Source organism: Typopeltis vanoorti, chromosome 6 (genome assembly GCF_054136105.1).
Source record: "Typopeltis vanoorti isolate ZY-2024b chromosome 6, IOZ_Tvanoo_1.0, whole genome shotgun sequence".
Taxonomy (NCBI): Eukaryota; Metazoa; Arthropoda; class Arachnida; order Uropygi; family Thelyphonidae; genus Typopeltis; species Typopeltis vanoorti.
The window spans coordinates 76,563,933-76,588,087 of NC_143554.1; the positions used below are offsets into that span (position 1 = coordinate 76,563,933).

General features: G+C 35.1%; 2 protein-coding genes across 2 annotated transcripts in view; one reads left to right on the forward strand and one right to left on the reverse strand.

The window, feature by feature from the left end:
• Positions 1–13,566, forward strand: part of Nmt (N-myristoyl transferase) — a 182,924-nt gene extending 169,358 nt beyond the window's left edge. The window contains exon 13 of the mRNA XM_090393987.1: positions 12,875–13,566. Coding sequence (XP_090250113.1) covers positions 12,875–12,895 — 21 coding nt within the window. The 3' untranslated portion in view covers positions 12,896–13,566. The remainder of the gene's footprint in view (positions 1–12,874) is intronic.
• LOC150105593 (S1 RNA-binding domain-containing protein 1) overlaps positions 1–24,155 on the reverse strand; it is a 425,600-nt gene that overhangs the window by 15,313 nt on the left and 386,132 nt on the right. The window lies entirely within an intron of this gene.

A 24,155-nucleotide genomic window follows, 5' to 3' on the forward strand; every position in this document is an offset into this window, starting at 1 on the left:
ATGAAATTGCGATGGTATGGTTCTGTTTGTCTTGAAACCTCTGTTTGTGATGCCATAAACATTAAACTCTGAGAGGTTTCAGGACAATGCACCGTGTCATAAGGCTGCTGCTGTAATTGCGTTGTTTGTGGACGTGAACGTCACCACACTTGACTGGCCTCCTCAGAGCTGTGATCTCAATCCTGTTGAGCACCGGGATGTCTGCCTCACAACAGTCCAGGACCTAATTATATGCCTACAGGATGAGTGGAAATCCAAATTTCCCATTGATTGATTGCTATCGTATGCACCATAGAATTGGTGTTTGTTCCTCATGCTATGGTGTCCGTTAACTTTCCAAGCAGTGTATATACAATGAGGTAGCTATTTTGTGTGAAGAATCTGATGATTATCATTCAGATATGCCATATTATATTATATTATATTTTAATTAAACTAATTTTCAGTTAAATAAATTGCAGAGAGATTAACATTAATGCTTACAATAATGTAAACATTACTGCTTTCTTTTAGGGTTACACAGTGATCAGCATTCATTTTAAAAATTTTATGGAATTTACAACCATGTTAAAAAAACTTTTTTTATTATCCTGACTTTTCACATCAAGATCATCATCTGGAGCATACATAAATATACAGGACAAGCTGAGTTACATCATTAACTGTAAGCTAGAGAAACAATGATTTGATCACATGTTATTCTACTGGTGTGACCTCTGGTGAAAAAATAAATTAAAAATAAAATAAAAAATATATATATATATTTTTTTAACATCAAGCTAAATTCTATTTTGCAATGACAGGAATAAACATTCTTTTAGATGGTTTTCTTTCAGAAACAATTGGTGTCTTATTTTTGATTTACAATACTGGATTTTCTACAGTCCTGTTTATAGTTGTTCTTGGTGAGGAAGGTCGAATATATACCTTCCATATGTTTGGGATTTTTAGACCATCATTGTTGTTCAGATTGGGGTAGTTGATAATAATCTCACAGGCTTCCTTGAATTTCCGTTCATACCATGTTCTAGTGTGATGTAGACAGCTGGTGGTTTTCCAGTCAATTCTGTGTAAGGTATTCAGGGCATGATCAGAAAGGCCAGCTTCACCATAATTATTATATTTAATGTGTTGTTTATGTTCTTTTGGTCTAATAGGAATAGTGTGTCCTGTTTCTCCTATATATGGTATGTTGCAAGTACAATAAATCCAGTATACTCCAGGGTGAGCTAGTGGAGGGAGTGAATCGTTGGATAAGTTGAGTAAGCTTTTTAATTTTGCAGGAGGTTTAAAGGTGGCTTTGAGGTTGTACTTTTGTAGTACTCATCAGTAATAACTTACAAAAAAACGGATACACTATTAACAAAATTCTCTACAAAACCACAATAAAAAACAAAGACAAACCAGACTACAGTAAAACTATAACCATTCCCTACATTAAAGGAATATCAGACAAGATAAACAGAATACTACAAAAGTACAACCTCAAAGCCACGTTTAAACCTCCTGCAAAATTAAAAAGCTTACTCAACTCATCCAAAGACTCACTCCCTCCACTAGCTCACCCTGGAGTATACCAGATTTATTGTACTTGCAACATACCATATATAGGAGAAACAGGACACACTATTCCTATTAGACAAAAAGAACATAAACGACACATTAAATATAATAATTATGGTGAAGCTGGCCTTTCTGATCATGCCCTGAATACCTTACACAGAATTGGCTGGAAAACCACCAGCTGTCTACATCACACTAGAACATGGTATGAATGGAAATCCAAGGAAGCCTGTGAGATTATTATCAACCACCCCAATCTGAACAACAATGATGGTCTAAAAATCCCAAACATATGGAAGGTATATATTCGACCTTCCTCACCAAGAACAACTATAAACAGGACTGTAGAAAATCCAGTATTGTAAATCAAAAATAAGACACCAATTGTTTCTGAAAGAAAACCGTCTAAAAGAATGTTTATTCCTGTCATTGTAAAATAGAATTTAGCTTGATGTTAAAAAAAAATTTTTTATTTTATTTTTTAATTAATTTATTTTTTTACCAGAGGTCACGCCAGTAGAATAACATGGGATCAAATCATTGTTTCTCTAGCTTACAGTTAATGATGTAACTCAGCTTGTCCTGTATATTTATGTACACTCCAGATGATGATCTTGATGTGAAGATCGAAACGTTGGGATAATAAAAAAAGTTTTTTTAACACGGTTGTAAATTCCATAAAATTTTTAAAATAAACATTACTCCCTCTTTACAGTAATGTAATAAAATGCTTATACTCCATTATGAATTTTATTTTCTCCCTGGAAAAAGAATATCATCAAATTCCTGACATGCACCATCAAGGGGTGTACAGGATAGTACTACATTAAAAACTTACATCATTACTAACTTCCTATTAACAGTTTTCCTCCATATCAATCTGTTAAGATCATTATCAGATCTTATATTTCTGTCTTCTAAGGCACTTTTTTTTTACTGTATCAATTCACCTATATCTGGGTCTTTTCCTGCCAACGAACACTTGTTTTGCTAATCTTTCCTTTTCCATTCTGCTTAAGTGACCATACCTAAGTTTAGCTCTGCTAACACTGTCAAGTTCTTCCCTAATAGCCTTGTGTTTAGTATATTGTTATTGATGCCATTCATGCCTCTAATCTTTCTCAGGACTGATGTCTTTGGTCAAGTGTTTTATTTCTAACCCAGCTCTCAGATCTATAAGTTAAAATTGATTTCAACACTGTCTTTGCATACAGCTAATTTAGTGTTTTGATTAATTTCTCTCATTCCATATACATTTATTCAGTTGACTTCCTACCATACTGGCTTTGTTGATTCTGTTCTGTTTCCATATTTAATTTACCTTCTTCACTAAAAATTGTGTTTAGCTTTCTTGCATTTGTCTCTGTATTCTCTAAAAGCACAAGCTGACTTATTTGCCACAAACTTTCGATGCTTTCTTCTTTAACTTCCTGTGTCCACCATGGTGTTTTGATTTTTGTATCCTTGCACACAACCTCACCACATGCCTCTCTGGCTGAATCAATGAAAGTTTTCTTCAGGGCTTGCCACCGAATCTCCAAGGTTTGTTTCCTGTTCTCAAACTCTTTCATTTTTCTTGAATAATGTTTGTGTATTTTAGTCTACAGTTCACATCTGAGAGCTACTCAACTTTTATTTGCTTTAAAACTTTCTTACTTTTCAATATGAAATTCAATTTTATCCTACTCAAGACTAAATGGTAATTACTTCCAATTTTAAATCCTCTGTACACTCTAGTGTCCTGCACCACAGTTAGAAAACATCATTATCAATAATAATATCATCAATGAGACTTTCTTCTTCTCTCCATGTGTGCTAGTAATAACCAGTATGTCCTGAACAGAAATCCAACAGGTATTTGCCATTATTATTAGCTTTGTTCTTTTCTCCAAAATTTCCCAAAATATTTCTGTATTTCTGACCGTAAATTTCCTACTCTGCTATTTAGATCTCAAACAAGGACCAACTTTTGCTTTCTCTAAATCCTCTACCTGAGTAGAACCTTCTGTGGCACCATTGGCAAATAAGTCTCATTGTCCAGTTCCCCATTCTGATATTTGCCCACATCACTCTGCTTGATATTGCCTGCTGTTCATGAAGATTAGCCTCATATTTTGTGTTCAATACTATAGCTACACCTTCTTTTCCCTGATTGTTATTGCTTAGCAAGAAGATCTCACCAGGTTTTGTCCTTTTTGTTTGTCATCCCTATTATGTTGATGGTACCGATGTTGAGTTATGATATGTTTTAGGATTTGTTCCAGTAGCTGACTTTTTACTATTTGCCCTGGTTCCCTGATGAAAACAATGGGGGTCTTGTTCAGCTGGGCAGCGTCTCAGCTGGCATATTCTCTCATGTTGTACCATCTTTTTGCACTGTGGTTTAAGTCAATAAGAATACAATTTGGTTGGGGTTTTTGTTGTGGTGCATCACAACAGAGTGAGGTTTGGACATAAGGTCATAAGCCTTGGTTGGTTCTCCATATTCCTTTAAAAGCTATGTTGGGTTCAAGCTGTATAACTGAGAGGTCTCCTCTCAGTTATACAGCTTTGATCCTTAAACATTTATGTTAATAAAATCATTCAGTCAGATTTTCATTACTCAAGTTCGTTATAAAGTATCACTGAACTAAAATGCTGTTTCATATTGGAAATGGAACGCTCACTCGTGTTAAATGCTATTTGACGAGAAATATTCTTTCATTTTTCCTAGGTCTAGCTTCTGTTGATGAGACCTCAATAAAGGTCAAATGTCTGGGAAGTGGTCTTTCTATAATGTTTGTATTATGGGATACTAAGGCAGTCAATGTGAAGTCAGCAGTTTCTATATACAAGTAACCTAGTCTTTAAGATACTTCATGCACAAACTTTGTTTGTTTGTTTACACTTCAGTAAAGCATTAAACAAGAATATAATTTCTTCATCATTATCATCAATTTCTTGGTATGTACCCTGAAGGGTTGTTCAGGTTGCTATGAGAGCACTACATGATTAAGTTTACATTATTATTAATCCGCCTATATCTTGGTCTTCCTTATGATCTCTTTTCTGACATCTTGGCATCAAACAACTGTTTTACTTATCTTTCTTCACTTATTCTATTAAAATGGCCATATACCTTAGATTAGTTCTGCTGACACATTGGTGAATGCTAATACTGTCAGGTTCCTATCTAATATGATTCTGCCATTGATGCCATCAGTTCACTCCCCTAATTTTTCCCAGAACCCTTATATCTGTGGTCTCTAGTCTTTGATCAAGTGCTTTATTTTTAACCCAACTCTCATATCCATAACTTAAAATTGGTTTAAACACTGTCTTTATATAACAATGTTAATGACTGGAAATGGGCTTTGTCATGGAAATATTGATGAGGAGAGAACGATTTCATCAAGTTCGGACCCATCAAACGTGTGCAAAGATGTCTACACCTATAAGGCATTAGAGAAGAATAGAGATCTGTAAGTTGTCCAGCTGTGTCAGGCAGACTGTAGACAAGACTATACAAAAGAACAAACAGGTAGGTTATTATGTCTGTACATGAATGCTAGGAGTATCAGAAACAGAGGGGTAGAGTTTGTTGCCTTAGTCAATATGTTGCAACCTCAGATTGTAGGTATTAGTGAGACCTGGCTATCAGAATCAGATCCACTAACTGTTGTCAAGGAGTACAGTATTTTTAGGAAGGATAGAGAGGAGGGGGCATGCTGTTAATGATATTGGATGATTTAAATACAGTTCGAGTTGAGACTTATGATTGTAGTAATACTACTAACAATATTTCATTTCATGTGGCAGTGAGTTTGAAGCCATCTGGTGTGAGGTGGAATCTAACAAGATCAATTTACATAGTGGGGTATATTGTTACAGAACTGGTAGATTGGTTGCTAGTGATGAAGAAATGCATCACCAAATAGAAAAGACGAGTGCAAAAAGAGTAATCATAATGGGAGAGTTTAATTATCCAAATATTGATTGGGTACTAGTAGAATCTCATGAGAAGAATGAAAATGCATTTATTGAGCTGTTATAGGACAACTTCCTCAAGCAGCATGTGAGAGAAGGAACTCGAGATCAAGGAGTGTTAGATTTGATTATAGTGTCAGTGGGTGTTTCATTTAAAGACGTAACTATTCTGCCTCCGGTACTCATTTGGGAAGTGACTAAGTTGATGAATATTCCATTCAGAAAAGGTTACATGCTAAACTACAAAGCAGGAAATTATGACTAACTGAGGAGAATACTGGTTCAGTGGAATGGGATTGATTGCTGGATGGAAAGAATGTTGACAGTGCATGCGAAGCATTCTGATATCGCATCATATCGTTTGATATGATGCGATATCAGAATGTGTCCTGAGAGTTTGAAGAATAAATAGGGTAGTAGTAGTCAAATGGATGTGTAATCTTAATAAGCAAGAGATTCCTAAGAAAAGGATGATGCCTGTTATGAACGGACGTCATAAGCAGCAGGCTAGAATAGTCGCAACTGTTGTACAGAAAGCAAAGTCTGAGTGTGAAAGAAACTGGCTCTGCGTGATAAAAACAACCTACAAGAATTCTATTGATATGCTGCAAGTAAAAGAAAGAATGGTGTGAGGACTACAGATGCAGAAGAGGTTGTTCAGCTAATGAGGGCCAATTTTGTTAAAAGCTATCAACCTGGTGTATGCAACACTGCTACCTTTTCACTGGATGAAAAAACACAGGTGTATGAGAAAGAGGTATTACAGCAGTTGCAAAATTGAATAAGAATTCAACAATAGGGACTGATGGGATATTAGCACGTGTGCTAAAAGAGTGTTTAGCTGAACTGGCTTGACCAGCCTGTTTATTATGAGTCTCAGAACAGGGAAAATTCTGGAGGAATGTATGGTAATTTCATTGAACAAAGGTGGTGCAAAGACCGATGTATCCAACTATCGACCAATTAGTATCTCAGGAGTAGTGGTGAAGATTTTGACTCACATTCAGAAATGGGTTGACAGTGAATCTCTAATTTGCAATGAACAACATAAGTTTTACTAAGGAAAGGACATATTTTAGCAACTTACTCTTGCATTCTATAACAATGTTACCATTGAACTAGACAAGGGGAACGGATGCAGCATGATAGACTGTTGGAGAAAATGGGTTTGGTTATAGAATATTAGCATGGATAAGATGATGGCTGACTGATAGATATCAAAAAGTGGTGTAGGGGAATGCGAGTCTGCAAGATTTAAGGTAACAAGTGATGTACCACAAGGATCAGTGCTTGGTCCACTGTTATTTAATCTGTACATTAATAATATTGGAAAGGATTTGACAAGCAACATACAGCTATTTGCTGATGATGCAAAGATAGGTAATGTAATCAGGAATGCTCCTGATATGCAGTACTTTCAGAATGATTTGAACAGGCTAAAATTTTGGATGTCAGTTCAATGTTAGTAAATGTAAAGTCATACACTTCGGCATGACTAGATATCCAATGTTGTATTATGTTAGAAGCAACTGATGAGGCTAGGGATCTTGGAGTGTTAGTAGATAGGGGGCTAAGTGGCAAAGAATGCAAATACAACTCAAAAGATAATTGCAATGCTGAAACGAACATTCACATGTAAAGATAAGGATATCCTTTTACCTCTTTACAAGCCTTTGATAAGACCTCACTTGAACTATTGTGCACAGATCTGGTCTTCTGATATATTGGAGAGAGTGCAAAGGAGTGTGTTAAAAAGGATATTAGGATTGTGGAATACTGATTATGAAGAGAGAGAGATTGAGAATTTGTAGACTGCAGACACTAGCAAACAAGAGAGAGGGGTGATACGATTGCGACTTACGAACTTCTGAAAGGGTCATACAGAGAATTTCAATTTATGGAGGGTAGGGGTGAGGGTGAGATTTTTCTGTACGAGTAGCGCATGATTGGAATGGATTGCTATTGGATTTTGTGAGTGCAAGTAGTGTGTAGTATATTATTAAGAGAGACCTCCTTTGAGGTATCTCTCTTAATAATAATTTATCCAGTTGGATACCCAACATACCAACTTTGCTTATTCTGTTGTCTCTTTCTAGATTTAACATGCTATCTTTACTAAAACTGTGCCTAAATAGCAGAAATATTTTAATTGTTCTATAGGATCTTCATTCAGAACGCAGCTAAAGTTTTCTATGCAATTGCCTATTTTCATAGATTTGTTACAGCTGTTATTCATTTCAGTTAGTTAATAATGGAGAGTTCCAATAGGTGTGCTTAGGAGTACAATATCATCTGCATAAACAAAAGAGCTAAGTTTGACAACTCCAATTCTAAAATCACACTTCATGCCACTTTTTTTTCGTAATGTGATCTATATAGATGATGAATAAGAGTGGAGATAATGTATATCCTTCTCTTACTCTGATTCGTCTTCCTGTATTTCCTTTAATTTTAATATAGACTGTGTATTGCTCTGTATAATGTTCCATTCACCCTATATAATTATAGTGTTTTGAAAAACTTTTCTCTGGGCACCTTTGTTGTATGCCCTTTCCAGATCTAGAAAACTTAAGTACAGATCCTTGTCATATTCCCGCTATTTGTTTTAAAGTGAAAATCTGATCTTGACAGCCTCTACAAGATTTATGCAAGCACACTTGAAAAGTGTGCTTGCATAAATCTTACCTGGAAGATATAGTAGAGAAATCAGTTTTCTTCCCTTTTTTTTTATAGATGGGCAGTATGAAAGCTCTATTCCAATCATTGGGAATTCGACCTTCTGAATTATGCAGTGTCTACTGTAAAAAGTTTTTTTTGACAGCTTTTTTCTACCTCAAGTATTGATATGTATTCTGCTTTGCATTCCTCTTGAAACTTTTCTACTACTGTTCTGTCACTGCTTGGTTCATTTAACTGTCTTTCAACTGTTGTTTCCATTGTGATATCTATGTTTATCTTAGAACTAAGTAATTGTCACTTCCAATTTTAAATCCTCTTGTATCTTGAACCAGCATGATGATATCACTATCAACAATGATGTAGTCAATACTAGTCCTTGTCCTGAACAGAAGTCCAGTAAATACTTATTATTAGCTTTGGCCTTTTCCCAAAATGTTCCTATATGCCTGGTAGGATTCATTTCTTACTGTTCTGTTCAGATCTCCTACAAGGACCACTTTTTTTTCAGCTGCCTGTTCTAATGACACAAAAAATTTCTCCACTTCTTCCTTAGAAGAACCTTATTTGGTACGGTAGGCAGAAATAAGTTTCATTGCCTATTTCCCCTTGAAGTTTGCCTTCCAATAAAGAGGTTTATCTTCATGTTTGGTGTTGAATGCTATTGATATTCTTTCCTTTTCTTAATCATTACTGCCTGAAAATAATATATTATACTTATTATTTAGTAAAATCCCACTTCTCCCCACTAATGCCAATTATCTTCACGTGGTACTTTTTCAATTCTTCTGCAAGTTTGATTTCCTTTCCATTAATGTTCCTATCTTCAATTTTTCTGATTGGGTTTAATCTTCTTCTCTAGATGCTGAGCTGGAGCTTGTTCCAGTAGCTGACTTTTCACTGTTCATCCTGGTTCCCTGACAAAACAGCAGCACTCTTGTTTAACTAGGTGACGTCCCAGCCAGCATGAATTTCTTGTGGCCAAGTGAAAAAACTTGTAACATCTAACACTTGGTGTGAACAGTATTTGCGTTTAAAGACTGATTTTATTTTTTTACTTTAATAGACTGAAAACTATAATCAGGCTATTTTTCTTATCTCGAGGATTTATTTTATATGTTGTTTGTCCACTTCATACAAGGAATACTCCACAAAGTTTAACCTACCATTTGTTAGTAAGCAAATACACTTCACATTTTCCCAGTCCACAACTTTAATCAGCTTCTGGGAATAACCCCAAATTTTTCCCCTATCTGTCACGAACTCTAAAGTTTCCCCTGTAAGAACCCTTTTCTCTTTCTTCATGTGCAAAGTTCCATTAGCTATTATAGAGTGTTTTTGACTTTTTCATCTCCATATCTGAGCAAAATAGTCTGGATGTGGTCTTATAAAGCACAGTTTTTCCAACATGATGACTTAACCACCTTGGAAATATGATCTTTAAATTACTGCCTAGCCATAGGTCTCTAGCATCACCAACAACCTGCAAAAAATTCCCATTAATATAATATTCGCCATAATTGTAACTTTGCACTTGGCATTATTAAACTAATGCCCATAGAATCAGTTTGTCCAAGTCAGCCTGCAAGAAATCTGTATTTGAAATGTCCCCCTATCATCTATCCAACTTGTATTAATGAACATTAGGGATAGTCAGGAGGGAAACAGACAGTTACATGCAAATACAAGTTAAGCAGGAGTGGTCCAAGGTGAGAATCCTGTGGTATCGTAATAATCCCCCCCCCCCCCAATTCTCAGATTCATTTCTTTGATACCTGTCCAAAGAATCAGTGTGTATTCATTTACCTTATCCAATTTCGTTTTTACTTAAGACACTCATGTTTACTGTAACTGCATCACTTGTAGCTCCACCGGTGTATAATGAAATCCTCTTGCCCTCTTTCTTGCCATTAGGAACTGCATTCATGCTAGGGACATTGCTAATTCTCTAGTACATTCCTTTAATGCATATTACTGTCTCATCCAAGCCTGTGGTTTGCATGAAGCTCTTGCAGCATTTTTAATATCCCCTATTTCTTTTATCTAGATCCATCTTAGTTTCTGGAGAACTAAATGGGTCTTCTCCACATTCAACACTTTTACTGCTGTCTGCATTTACTAAGATTATCCTACCATGATTTTTCATGCCACATAACAAAAGAATTTGCTTAGATTTCTTTTAACTTGTTCAGCTGACTTCCTTAAGTCAGCTGAACAGGTTAAAGGAAATCTGAGTTTCATCTTCCTCATCACTCGCCCAGTCTGTTCTTTGTACTGCTCCTCACATTTCACACAACATAAGGTCTTAAACCCTTTCTTTTTATCTAGTTCATGCTTGAAAGTTTTATTCATCTATTTCACAATCCTTGATCATTTCGCATGCATTACTCGTAACTCTACCATGTCATAACTGCAAGTTGCATCACAGTTTATCACAATCATCTACTTTATAGTTCCACACATGTCTCTTAGTGAAAGAGACATATGTGGGTCACAATGGGATGTTTAAAGAATTTTTCAATGAATCGACTACAAGTAGATCATGCTATTGAAACCATTATGCTGAAGTCACATCTACAAGAGCTTCACTACGATGTAATTGATCAGAAACAGTTAACATTGATTTGGTGATTGTTTTGAAAGATTTGCTGAGTTTTCATATTTTGTAAAAATATTACTGTGTTAAGAGTAATAACTTTGATTTCCCAGCATTTCATTCTTCATGGGTAATGGCACTTTTTATTATTCTGTTCTGCACATATGAATTAGGTTTAGTAAAGCACACGTTCAAAATCTTGTGCTATTATGAATGAATCATAATAGCACAAGATTACTCACCATAAATCCAAAGATCATCAGTTATAAATTACTGTACATGCATATTTAAAAATGTAAACTGAAAAATATACATTTTCTTGTTCATATATACAAAACTTATTCCATAATATATTTTAAGTAAACTATAGTTGATAAAAAAGTTAATGCAGGCATTTTTTTGTTCATTATTCTGATATTTATATTTGTGAACTGCTCTTAATTCAGTTTGAATATTGCCCATAATAGCTGACTTTCTACTTTTCAAAAAATTAGTTTTGATTTGAGATTCCTGATCACAATCTGTATTATGTTATGTTTGGAAAATGTGTGTATCCACTAACTAAGGAATCAGGTAAATTAAAAGTCTTTAATTTTTCCACAGCACCGAAAGTCAGAACGTGCTGCAAACTGAAAAAGTTAGGAAACCACTGAATTAAATAATTAAAGAGGAGCACAATAGTTTCTGTAACTTATTATTATAGTACAAGGGTATTATTATTACCATATATGTGTCATTCATCAGGGATCCGACTTGCAGACATTCTCAGGAACGTATCTTGTTCGTAAAAGCTCTCACACGAATTATGATTTTCACTAGTTGGAGTCGGATCTGACTGTTCATGGTCTCTGTGAAACCCTTCATATTTAGACTTGCATTTTGAAAACCTACACATACTGACATATATCTACATGCCTCTTCCCATCCTTATAGACCTCAAAAATTGGATATGATTTCCACACTAGGAGCAAGATCCTGCCAACTCATCACTGACAAGGATGAACTAGCCAAAGCAATGAAATGTTTAAGAAACACTTTCTTTCAAAATGGCTACAGTGAGGCTACTCAACCGACATGAAACCAGAGGATTCATCATGCTACCATATATTAGCTCTCTTTCCATAAAACTAGCAAAAGTACTTAAGGAATATAAAGCCAAAGTAGTATTTACCCCCTTTATCAAGATGAGATCACTACTAAGATCTGCAAAACCTCAACATAGCCCACTTCAATATCTGGGTATTTATCAGCTATCATGCGATTTCCGGTCAGCTTACTATAGACAGGCAAAATAATCAATTGAAGAACATGTTCGAGATATTGAATACCATAGAAATGAAGCCTCAGCTTTGACATCACGTGTGCTCTCTTAAGCTGATCCACAAGATGCTTTGCAAATGAGACATCAAGTTTTATGGGATAAATCAGAACTATTATACTGTTGACATGATACAACAGAAAGAAAAATATGGTAATCTTTGGAAATAGCATTAGATTCTAAACACTTAAATATTAACTTGTCTGAATACATCCTAACTTTCATTAGTCAATTAGAAATGATTAAAAAAATAACATCAGTCTCTTCTGTGGATAACTGCATAACAGTTGTCACCTGTTTTGTATATTTACACCCAAAGAAATCCTCTGCAGTTAGGATGAGACATTGTGTTACTAAGTAAATATGTTATCAACTTAATCCAGAGTTCTGGCAAAGTTTACATATTTTTTTTTGGCTATCATTTCCACACTAGGAGCAAGATGCAATCATTCTGAGTTCTGTTTAATTCTCTCTCCCCTTCCTTCTCTCAGTCATATTATTATGGTTCTTTTATTTTGTTTAAAAATTTAATTTTACCTCTTTATTGTATGAATACAAAAAAAAAAAAAAAACTATATTCCTAAAGAACAATATAAGCTAGTTGATAAGTTGTGGCTAATTCTCATTAAAGAGCATAATTCATTTCTTGCTATCCTTTAATCTGATAACCTAATACAATCAACAGTATTTAATTTTTAAATAACATATTTTAAAAATGATTTGTTGTGATACTGAATCTTATTTCATTTTTGCAGATTGGCCTAGTCTTACAATAGTGGTGGCTCATTACAGTTTGTAGCCTGAAACAAGCAGTTTGTCCTCTGGGAAATAAGCATATCGTAAGGAGATAGTTCCAAAATTTTCCTTGCTTACTGCTTGTCCAGTGTTGCCTTGTACAAATCAGGAATGTCAGTATTCTAACTACTGTTTTTCAAGTCACAGCTTTGTTGTAGAGCAGATTTTAGCATTGAACAAGTGATATTAAACCACATCAAGATTGTAACATACCATTCTTAATAACTTAGTGCACTGAGTGGAGAACGTAACTCTTTTAATATAAATATATATATATATACAGATATGTATATATGTACACACACATGCCCACACATGCACATTATCAGTGCTGCAAACTGTTATATAGAATCATGTTGCCAAGTCCTCAGTGTTTATACTGGTTGGAAAAGCAGTGTGCCTGTCTGTGTGCATGTGTGGAAAAGTGAAGATGAGATACATTGGAACTCTTGAACAGTGCAAATGTTTCTAATCAAATTCTGTAATGCAATTTATGATGTTTGGCATCTGAATATTATACCATCATGAACATAAGCTGCTGAATGTTAAAATCAGAATTTAAATATTTAAGATGTGCTTCTGTTGGAGTTCATAGTTTTTGTTATTGTAAGGACATAAATCATAAATTTCATTAAAAGTCAGTACCACTTGTTTAGCATTTCTGTCACTGACTGATTCCCAATTAATTTTCCAGTAGATGAGAGCTTTAAAAACATTTTTAATGGTGATTTTTTATTATTTTTTTAACATTATTAAAATAACATAACTTTAGAATTGAGTTATTGATTTCAGGTAGTTCTCATTATGGTGAATCATGATGAAATTGTAAGATATAATTTTTTGTTTTGTATCTGTGGTACGAAATATTTGCATATGATGAAGCAAGTATTTTATACTTACATCATTATAGTCAAGCCATCTGGAATGTTTTCATTTACCATATTTTTGAAGACTTTAAAGAAAAATAAAAGTAAGGGGCTCTTTCTTAACAAAAAGAATATTGCTTTAGTGTAAAAATGATCCCAGATTGTTATTGGTACTGCAAAGTTCCAAATGCTGCACTGATAATGCAGAACTTAATATATTTGTTCTGTATTTTAAGGAAGCATTGAAAGACTATTGTTTGCATACTGTGCCAAATGTTAAGGGACTGAGATTTGCTGTTTTTGTTTTTTTGCTTATGTAATCAACAGTAGCCTACTGATAAAAAGAAAAATAACTACTGCTAGTTCTATATTCAAGGATTTAAAACATATATTATTTCAGAGGATATGAATTATATGTAACCATCAGTAATAGTTGGTTACATAAGAAATAGTTGGTTACATAAGTTGCAAATTATCTTAGCTTTTAAATTATAATTAGGTTCTATTTTTTTTCCCTTAGCAGAAGAACATACTTTTCAAAAGCCCATAAAACAGAGAAAGTTCCTTATTGCATTAGTTCTGTATATCAAAGTTGATTTCTTAAAGATTCTAGATGAATGTATTTTATATTTTTCCTTTTTTTTTTTTTTAGAAAACTTAACAAATTACAGAAACCATTGCCATCCTTCCAAAGAAGCATAAAGCTAACTGTGATGTTATTCCTCTGTGTTTAATTAGGACTGTTAATTATCAACTAAATTTTGTCCAAGTTGTATATATTGGAAAATTAGTTTTTTTTTTTTTTTTTTTGTGAAAAATTCATTAAAAGAGTTTCATTTGTATTACTTTGGTTGCAGTATCAAATTTTAATCACAATTACACACTTAATAAAAATTATGTTGGGGGGTGTCTAAAGTAAGTCTATTCCATACTTGTTCCATCCAATAGAAAACTAGTATTCATGCTATACAGTAATGTAACCATTATTTAACATTTTTGCCACAATTTTGGATATCTATACAATGCTTTGGTTCTTGCACTTTTGCTGACTGTAGTTTGACATTTGAAACTAAAAGTTACGATAAGTATTGTCAGAGGATGTCTGCCGATGATTTGGTGCCCACATGTCACACCTGAATAGTGTGGCATGGGGCAGCTGCATAGTCTCAATGGCTGCCTTGATGCCTCCGTTCTAGTGGCCTCATCAACAGAGCGATCACACTGTCTAGCACCGCCTTTCAATGCACAAACGGTATCGTTGCAGTGGCTAGACAGGATTCTGACTTAGGCTTTTAGTTGGAGATGTATGTGAAGCATGACATGGCCTCTATTATTATTATTTTCTGCCATAAGGGCAGTGATGGAGTCCAGCACCCTACTAACACCAGGTCAGGGCTGCCAAGGATTTGGCCAATCGAACTTGCACCTTTTCTGTATCTTTTATTATTTCACCAAGTACATGAATGATCCTTTTTCTAACCTAGCTTACATTTAAGAGCTGTGAGCTCACCTAATCCTAAATAAGGATGTTATTTTCATATTAATTCATTAGGGACAGGATCGTTCCAACAAGCCCACGAAACCACCAATGCTAGAAAGTCAGAAAATATGTCTACGATTGCATACATAGAGGCATGGTGAGAGCCTTTAAGGGTACTCCCACTTCTTCCCCAACACAGCGATGTCATCATTAAGTGGATGAGTTTCAATAGATCACAGTACGGTGGATCTTCTAAGCATGACACCCAAACCAGTACCTAGGTCATCTGTGGATGATTTGGTGCTCGCATGCTATGTCGCACCATTCACACCTGAATGGTGCGGCATAGCAAGCAGCAGCCACATAGTTTAAATGGCTACCTTTGATGCTTCCGTTCTAGTGGCCTCATCACCAAAGCAATCGCATTGTAACAGTATGAAAGCAACTCTGGCTAAAGCTGCCTTTCAATGCGCGAGGCATGAATGGTATCGTTGCAGTGACTAGACGGGATTCTGACTTAGAGGCGTTCAGTCAGCCCAGCAAGTGTACAGTGTCCAAACCTGTGGTTTTGTACTGAGCAGGATTACTATTGCAACAACTAGCATTCGATAGGTTGAACTCGCCTGGTACTGGCTATTCAGCTGTCATCTCACTTAAAGAAACTAGACGTTCAGTTCATGCATTTACCACAGTATGACCATTAGTCATACTCACCACTGTATTATTATAGCTACAGACCTGTATTATTAATATTCTTGCCAGATTGTTCGTACTATCGCAAGTGCAAGTCAGGGCCGGCCATGGATTTGGCCAGTCGAACTTACACCTTTCGGTTATTGTTTGCCAAGAACATGCCCTGTTTAACCTAGCTTACAACTACCTTATAGCTAACATCCCACCTACTTCAAATGAGGGATATTAATTTCTCTTTATAGAGTAATTCGTTTGTGGCATGTTCATACTACTGAACCACCAAATCGACACAAGATATCCATTGCTAGAGAGTCAGACGAGAAAGTTTCCAACAGTTGCTATGCACCACTTGTGAGACAATGAGAGTGAAAAAAAAAAAGGCAAATAATGTCTCAGAATTATTATAAAAATAATTTTGACCTTGGAGATTCCTAATGGTCTGCAGACCACATCCTAAGAGTCTTAATCCTCATAGGCACTGGAATTATAGCTGACCATTATGAGCTTCACATTGTGTTGCATTTCAAACCAAACTGTTTTTTGTTAATATTCTCTTTTGTGTCCCAAAATGAAGAAAGCCTAGCTGAGTTTGAATTTCTTTTAAGGATGAAAGGCAGAAAAGATTCTGTACTGGCCTACTTCAGTCTTCAATCAGCTGTTTTATTCTGACAAACTTTCAAATTTATAATTTAAAATTGGTTTGAACACTTCTAATTTGTTGTGTTGACTAATCTCCCGCTTATCCCATTTATTTATTTAGCTTGTTTCACTAGCAGCTTAGCTTATTCTGTTATCCTTTTCTATATCCAAATTTTTTTAAAGAAAAAAAAACATTTTAAATGATAGCTTAACCTAAACAATATTTTTACACTAATGTACATTATCTGTTAGTTTTTTTGTATTTGCTTTGTGCTGTGAAGATGCATGTCTGAAATCTAGCAAAATATCACCGTTTTGTTTAATAATGCTAAACATAAATTTATGTGGCCATCACATTGTTATATTCCTAAGTAAATGTGAGGTAAGTCTTCAAGGACTCTTTCCTTGCTAAAAACTGCCTAAATAGCTGAAATATTTTGCTTATTTGCCAATCAGAATACAGTTCGTGCATCCATGCTCTTACATATATTTTCAATTGAAGGTGTCACAGTCTCATAGTTTTCACCTTTGTATTGTCAATTCTGTAAACTAAATTTTGAAAGATTTAATTTATTTATTCAAAATATTATTTATGTTAAGCTATCATTTAAAATGCTTTTTTTTTCTTTTTTAAACTTGTCACTTAAAAAAAAAAGATTGAAATTTTCCAGTTTGTGCAGCTATGGAATGATTGTGTTGTGAACTTATCATATCTTTCTCTAACATATCTGTTGGTAAACATAACTTTGCTATCACCTATTCTAGGCAGCAGGTGACCTTTATCAGTTGGTGAAACACCACCTTAATTAGGGGCCTCAAGTAGCTGTTGCCATATTTATCCCCAGAGTAGGCATTCCAGTTTTTCTCCCCCTCCCCACCACCAAAATCTTTGAATATGCAGTATGAAGGATATGCCAAACATACTATGGAAAGCTGATTCCCCCACCCACCCCTCCCCTCCAAAGGTACAACAGTAATTTATTGCTAGGCTTGATGCTAATGTTACATTAGAAAAATATCAACTAATGCCTATCATAGAGATAAATGAAGCTGTTTTAGCCCTGACTAACTTTTGAGAGGTGGGGGGAGTTCAATCTCCACTCAAGACTCGCTAATTATAAGCAGCATCTGATAAAGAGATGACTGACAAGTGTCACATCCCGTGGTTCCTCACCACAATATGTTATTGTCTTGAAATAGTGGGTTCTATTGTCGATTTTCTTGAGGTTACAGGGTGAAAAACCCACTTGTCTGTGCCAGAGATTGGCAAACTTGGGAACCAAATGAAGAAAAATTTGGAAAAATTCCTCTATTTGGCAACTAGAATTGAACTTAGGTCTTTCTTTGGGCAGCCTAACACAGAGGATGCAAATCCTAATATCTCAATATTAGGATCTCCATACAGAATGCAACTGAAATTTTCTGTGCTCCTGCCTATTTTTATAGTTTTGGTCTTTTTATTGCTGATTTTCATGATAATTTGTTATAGCTGTTATTCAATTTGGTTAGTGAATCTTGAAAACTTGCAGTAGACCTGTTTTAGGGTACAACATCTGTAATTCTAATATCAGGTTTGATGCTACTTTCTTTCATAATGTGATCCATATAGATGATGAATAAGAGTGGATATAATATACATCCTTGTTTTACCCCTGATTTTACATCCAACTATCTCCTGTATTTCCTTCAATTCTAACTGCTGACTGACAACTTAAATATAGACTATGCATTGCTCTGTATAATGTTCCATTCACCCCATATAATTGTAGTCTTTGAAAAGCTTTTCTCTGGGCATCTTGTCGTATGTCTTTTCCAGTACTGATTCTTGTCATATTCCCCCGATTTCTCTACTATTTGTCTTTAAGTGAAAATCTGATCTTGACAACCTCTATTTGGCCTGAATCCAGCTTGTTCTTCACCACAATCTTCCTTAACCTCTTTTCAAGTATGCTTGCATAACTTTTACCTGGAACACAGAGAAATCGATCTGTAATTCTCACATTCAGTTTAATTCATTTTATATATATATATATATATATATATATATATAGATGGGTACTATGAGAGCTCTAATCCAATCATTGGGAAATCGACTTTCTGACCAGACCCTATAAATTGTAAAGCTACTGAAAAACTTTTTACAGCTTTTTCTACCTCAAGTATTGATATGTACTTCTCTTTGCATTTGCCTTGAAAATTTTCTACTATGGTTCTGTCACTGCTTGGTTTGTTTAACAATCTTTCAAAGTAATTACTCCAGACATCTAGGATATTCTTATCTTCAGTTTTCATGTTGCCTTTATCATCTGTGATTCCTTTTACAGTACTCTGCTCTTTCCCCCCATTTCAAAACTCTTCTTCTTCTTCCAGAACATTTTGCCACCTTCCTAATTTTTATTTTCTATATTCTTACCAAAGCCTTTCCATGACTTTTGTATAGCTACTTTTACACACAGCTGTCTTACATTTTTTTCTGTATTCTTTTAGGGCATCTGCCAACTTATTTGCTAGGAACTTGGTATGTTTTCTTCTTTTCCAGGACTGATTCTTTAACTTGTATCCATCATGGTGTTCCTATTTTTTCTATTCTTGCAGACAACTTCACCACATACCTCCCTAGCTGCATCAATCAATGTCTTCTTCAGAGTTTGCCACTTAGACACCAAGGTCTGGTTCTTGTTTTCAAACTGCTTCAGTTTTTCTTCAATAATGTTTGTATAATCATATACAATTTACTTGTAAAAGCTGCTCAACTTTAATTCTTTTCAATATGATAGGATACATGATGGCAATAATTTTTATACTGCTTAGTACTAAGTAATGATCATTTCCAATTCTCTGTACACTCTTATATCACTATTAACAATGTAGTCAATGAGGCTTTTCTTATTTCTTGTGTCTTTTCTCCATGTGAAGTTGTGCCAACTTTATGTTAGTAATGACTAGTCTGTGTTCTGAGCAGAAGTTATTAGCTTTTCTCCAAATTTTCCCAAAATGTTCCTATATGCCTGGTGGGATTCATTTCCTACTCTGCTGTTCAGCTCTCCAACAAGAACTGCTTTTTCCATTTTCTTCATGTCAGCAGCAAAAATTCCTCCACTTCTTCCTTGGAATAATAAGCACAAATACGTTTCATTGTCTATGTCCCTATTTTGAAGTTTGCCCACATCACTCTATTTGAAACTGCCTTCCAATCAAAGAATATATCTTCATGTTTGGTGTTGAATGCTATCGCTACTTCTTCGTCTCAGTACTGAATTATGTCCACATGGTGCTTTTCCAATTCTGCAAGTTTGATTTCCTTACCATTAAAACTCCTTATCTTCAGTTTTTCTGATGTTGGGTTTATTCCTTCTTCTAGATCAGTGGTTGCCAAAGTGGTCGATATCAACCCCCAGGGGTCAATAGAAAAATATAAGAACATCATTATATGGGTAATATTTAATTTGATTAACTTGGATTACCTCCATCCTGAATGACAACAATTAAGAGTGAATCATGGGAACAGTGACATGATAGGACCTATAAAATAGAGCAAGGCCGTGAAAATAGTTACAGAGGCCAATAAAGTAGGCTAAAATGACTTATTTATCAATAAATGGATTTCGGTGGTTCCAGCCTGGCCAGCACAGCGGCAGTGAGATTGCAACACGCGCGCAGTTGCTTATTTACTTATACTTACACATATTCGATCCCAGTCTCATTTTTGCGAATCGACATACAAGTGAGCGTTAATGTTCTAAAATTCATCAACATACATATTACATAATAGTAAAATAGAGGGGGGGGGGGGTCGATAAAAAGTCAAGAAACTCTTGAAGGGGTCGACGGTCAAAACAGTTTGGTGACCACTGTTCTAGATGTTGAGCTTGTTCCAGTAGCTGACTTTTCACTGTTCACCCTGGGTTCCCTGACTAAAACAGCAAGGACTTTGATTAACCAGGTGACGCCACAGCTGGTATGAAATCTCGTCATGCTGTACCATCATATGCTTTTGTGGTTTAAGCCACTAAACTTTGGTCGCCTAAGTCCCAAATTGTCAGCCCATCCTCTTTCCTTCAGTACTCATTAGATTAAGGAATTAAGAAATTAAAAAATTTCTATATTTTACATAGCTCGGAAATCCTGCTATAGAGATATGGAACTTTTTCAAGCCATTTCAGCCATTCAATAAGTGGAGAAGTGGTTTCACAGCAGATAATGAAGTTCATCTGCCATCCATGCTCAAGGTGGGAGATAAACTTCCATTATCTGGTGTGAAATCACTTCTCCACTTAGTGAATGGCTGAAGTGGCTTGAAAAAGTTCCATGTCTCTATAGTAGGATTTCTGAGCTATGTAAAATATAGAAAAATCCTTAAAGGAAAGTTTGATATGAATAAAGTAAAATATATAACTATGTAAAACTGAATACAAAACTCTCTCTCTCTCTCTCTGCAAAGAGTTTCTTTCCAACAGCTTTATTTAATCAGCTCTTTATCCATCAAAAAAGTATGAACAGATTTTATGCATGGATGTTATGGTAAATTTCCACAGATGGAAAGAAAAGTTGCCAGGAGATTAAAAAAGTAAAAATGGACAAAGGAATTGTCATAATGTGGAATTCTAACTTTCATATCTTTCCTGCAGCTCAGTTAACTGAATAATAAACATCATGCATTTTGGTTGTGTCACTAGGCTCTGTTTGCAAGCAGGACACAATTCTGATATTATTATTAAAGGAGACCTCCAGGAAGTCAGGGACTTGTTGAGGGAGACCACGCAAACTCCAATGGCAGTCCATTCCAATCATGCACCACACTACGAGAAAAAAAATCTAGCCTTCACTCCTCTTGATGGCATTCATTCTCAACTTCCAAGGATGCCCTCTTGTCTTTTCCCTATCCTCCATAAAATGAAAAATTCCATCTACTGAAATTCTGTATGACCCTTTCAGAAGTTTAAGTCTTAATCATATCAGCCCCCCCCCCCTCTCCTGTTTGCTAGTGGCTGTAATTCACGATGAATTCTCAATCTGTATTCTACAATTCTGATTAAATTTTTTACACTCTCTTCACTGAATCGGAATCACCATGTAGACTAGACCTGCATACTCTAGTCCAAGAGAGATCTTATGAAGGCATTGTTTTTAAAAGAAGTAAAACAACTTTCTTATCTTTACTTGTCACAATTCATTCTAGCACTGCAATATCCTCTGAGTTGTATCTGCAATCTTTTCTATATAGCCTTTAGACCTTTAACTTCCTATCCACTAAAACTCCAAGAGCCTGATCAGTTTCTTGTAGTCTCAGCTCATGAATGTATGATAGTTTCATTGTACAAGAGTTATGCAAAAACTGATGTGTGTCTAACTACCGACTTATCAGTATCTCTGGTGGTAGTGAAAAAGAGAAGTTGGCAAGAACTCACATACAGAAATGGATAGACAGACATACTATTTGCTACTCCATTATGCTCTATTAGAAAAAACAGAATGAGTGCTTGTAATTTGGAATGAAGAATTAACTCAAAAAAGAATTCCTATAAGTGGTTATTTAATTAAACAAAAAGCTCTTCGGTTTTATGATGAACAGATGAAGCAATTGGAGCCATCTACTTCTGCTTCCCAGGAACAGCATGGATCTATGAAAGGAAGGTCATATTTATCAATTTGCTCATATTTTCTAACAATGTTATGGCCGAGTTGGATACACTATGATAATGTTGGATTTTTTTAAGGCATTTGATAGGATACCATACAAAAGGCTGTTGCATAAACTAGAGAATATGGGATTGGAATATAAACTTTTGACTTGGATCAAAGGATAGTTGACAGACATATCAAAAAGTGGTATACAGTGGGTATGAATCTGCCAGACCAGTGGTGTACCTCAGGGTTCAGTCCTTGGGCCATTATTGTTCAATCTATACATTGACAGGCATGATCTAACATCAGATGTGCAATTGTTTGCCGATGACGAAGATAAGCAGGACAATCAGAGATGTTACTGATATTCAGCAATTACAAAATGATTTGAATAGACTGGAAATTTGGGCAAACAAAAATAGCTGTCAGTTTAATGTTAGTTAGTGTAAAGTTATGCGCTTTGGCATGATTAGAGTTCCAGCAGGCAGCATATTATATTAGTGGGGTTATGCTACAAGAAACTGAGGATGCAAGGGATCTTGGCATATTGGTGGATAGGAATTTGAAGTTCTCAAAGGTCACATAGCAAAAGTTGCAAATACAACTCAGAGGATATGTTGAAGTGAACCTCAACATGTAAGGATAAGGAAGTCATTTTGCTTCTTTATAAGGTTTTGATAAGGCCATACATGGATATTTGTTAGCAGATTTGGTCTCCTGAGATCCAAGGGGATAAAGAAGCTGTGGAAAGAGTGCAAAGAAGAGTTATAAAGATTATATCCAGATTATGGGATTTAGATTATGATGACAGATTGTGAGTATGTGGATTGCAGACTAGTTAACAAGAGGGGATGATATGATAGAGATCTATAAACTTTGGAATGGGTGTTATAGGATATTGTCTGATGAAATTTTTTGGTATATGGAAGGTGGGGGAGAGAACACAAAGGCATCCATGGAAGTAAAGTTTTTTTCACAGTCAAGAAAGGGGTAAGAGCTAGCTTTTTCTCTCAGACAGCAGTGAGTGAGTGGAATAATTTGCCCTTAGGGGTAGTGAGTGCATCTAGTGTGAATGAATTTAAGGGAAGGTATGATAACAGATAAGCTTAGGTGTTGACGGTTATTCATGACTTATTTTTCATGGTATTATCAACACCACACAATTTTATAAAAGAGATGTTTTATTAACACTTATATTTCGCTGATTTTCAACTCGGCATCATCAGAGCACAACACACTTGTACATGCGACAGTGAGTGAGTGAGTGAAACGATATAATTGCAAAAGACCAAAGATCTAAAGTCCTATTTTTGGTGCCTTCTAATGAAAAAAAAAAAAAAACTATGCAGGAATTTTTCTTAGGATAACAGTCCCAAATTTTTGGCAAATTAATGCAACCATATTTGTTAAGGTTGGGAGAATTCTTCAAAGCCATTGCTGACTCAAAAAATAATCTTTCAGATCTATAACAACTTCTAAATAGTACATTTGTTTTTCCTCCATCTAATCCTGTGTGAAGGAGTGTCTGCCAGTCCCAACTTGCCATAGTAATAGTAAGATACATTCCCTACTCTATTATGCTCTATTAGAAAAAACAGAACGAGCGCTCATAATTTGGAATGAAGAATTAACTCGAAGAATTCCTATAAGTGGTTATTTAATTAAACAAAAAGCTCTTCGGTTTTATGATGAACAGATGAAGCAATTGGAGCCATCTACTTCTGCTTCCCAGGCCGATAAAGAAATTTCAGCTAGCAAAGGGTGGCTAACTGGATTTTTAAAAAGGAATGCATTTCAAGAGAAGTTAGCTAAAATTATTGACGATGGTTGATATTGTCCTGATCAAATATTTAATATATTTAATACTTTTAAAAAAAAATTACATTAAGCACACTTTTCAATTTATATTGGATAAACTAGAAAATGAATCATTTTTCA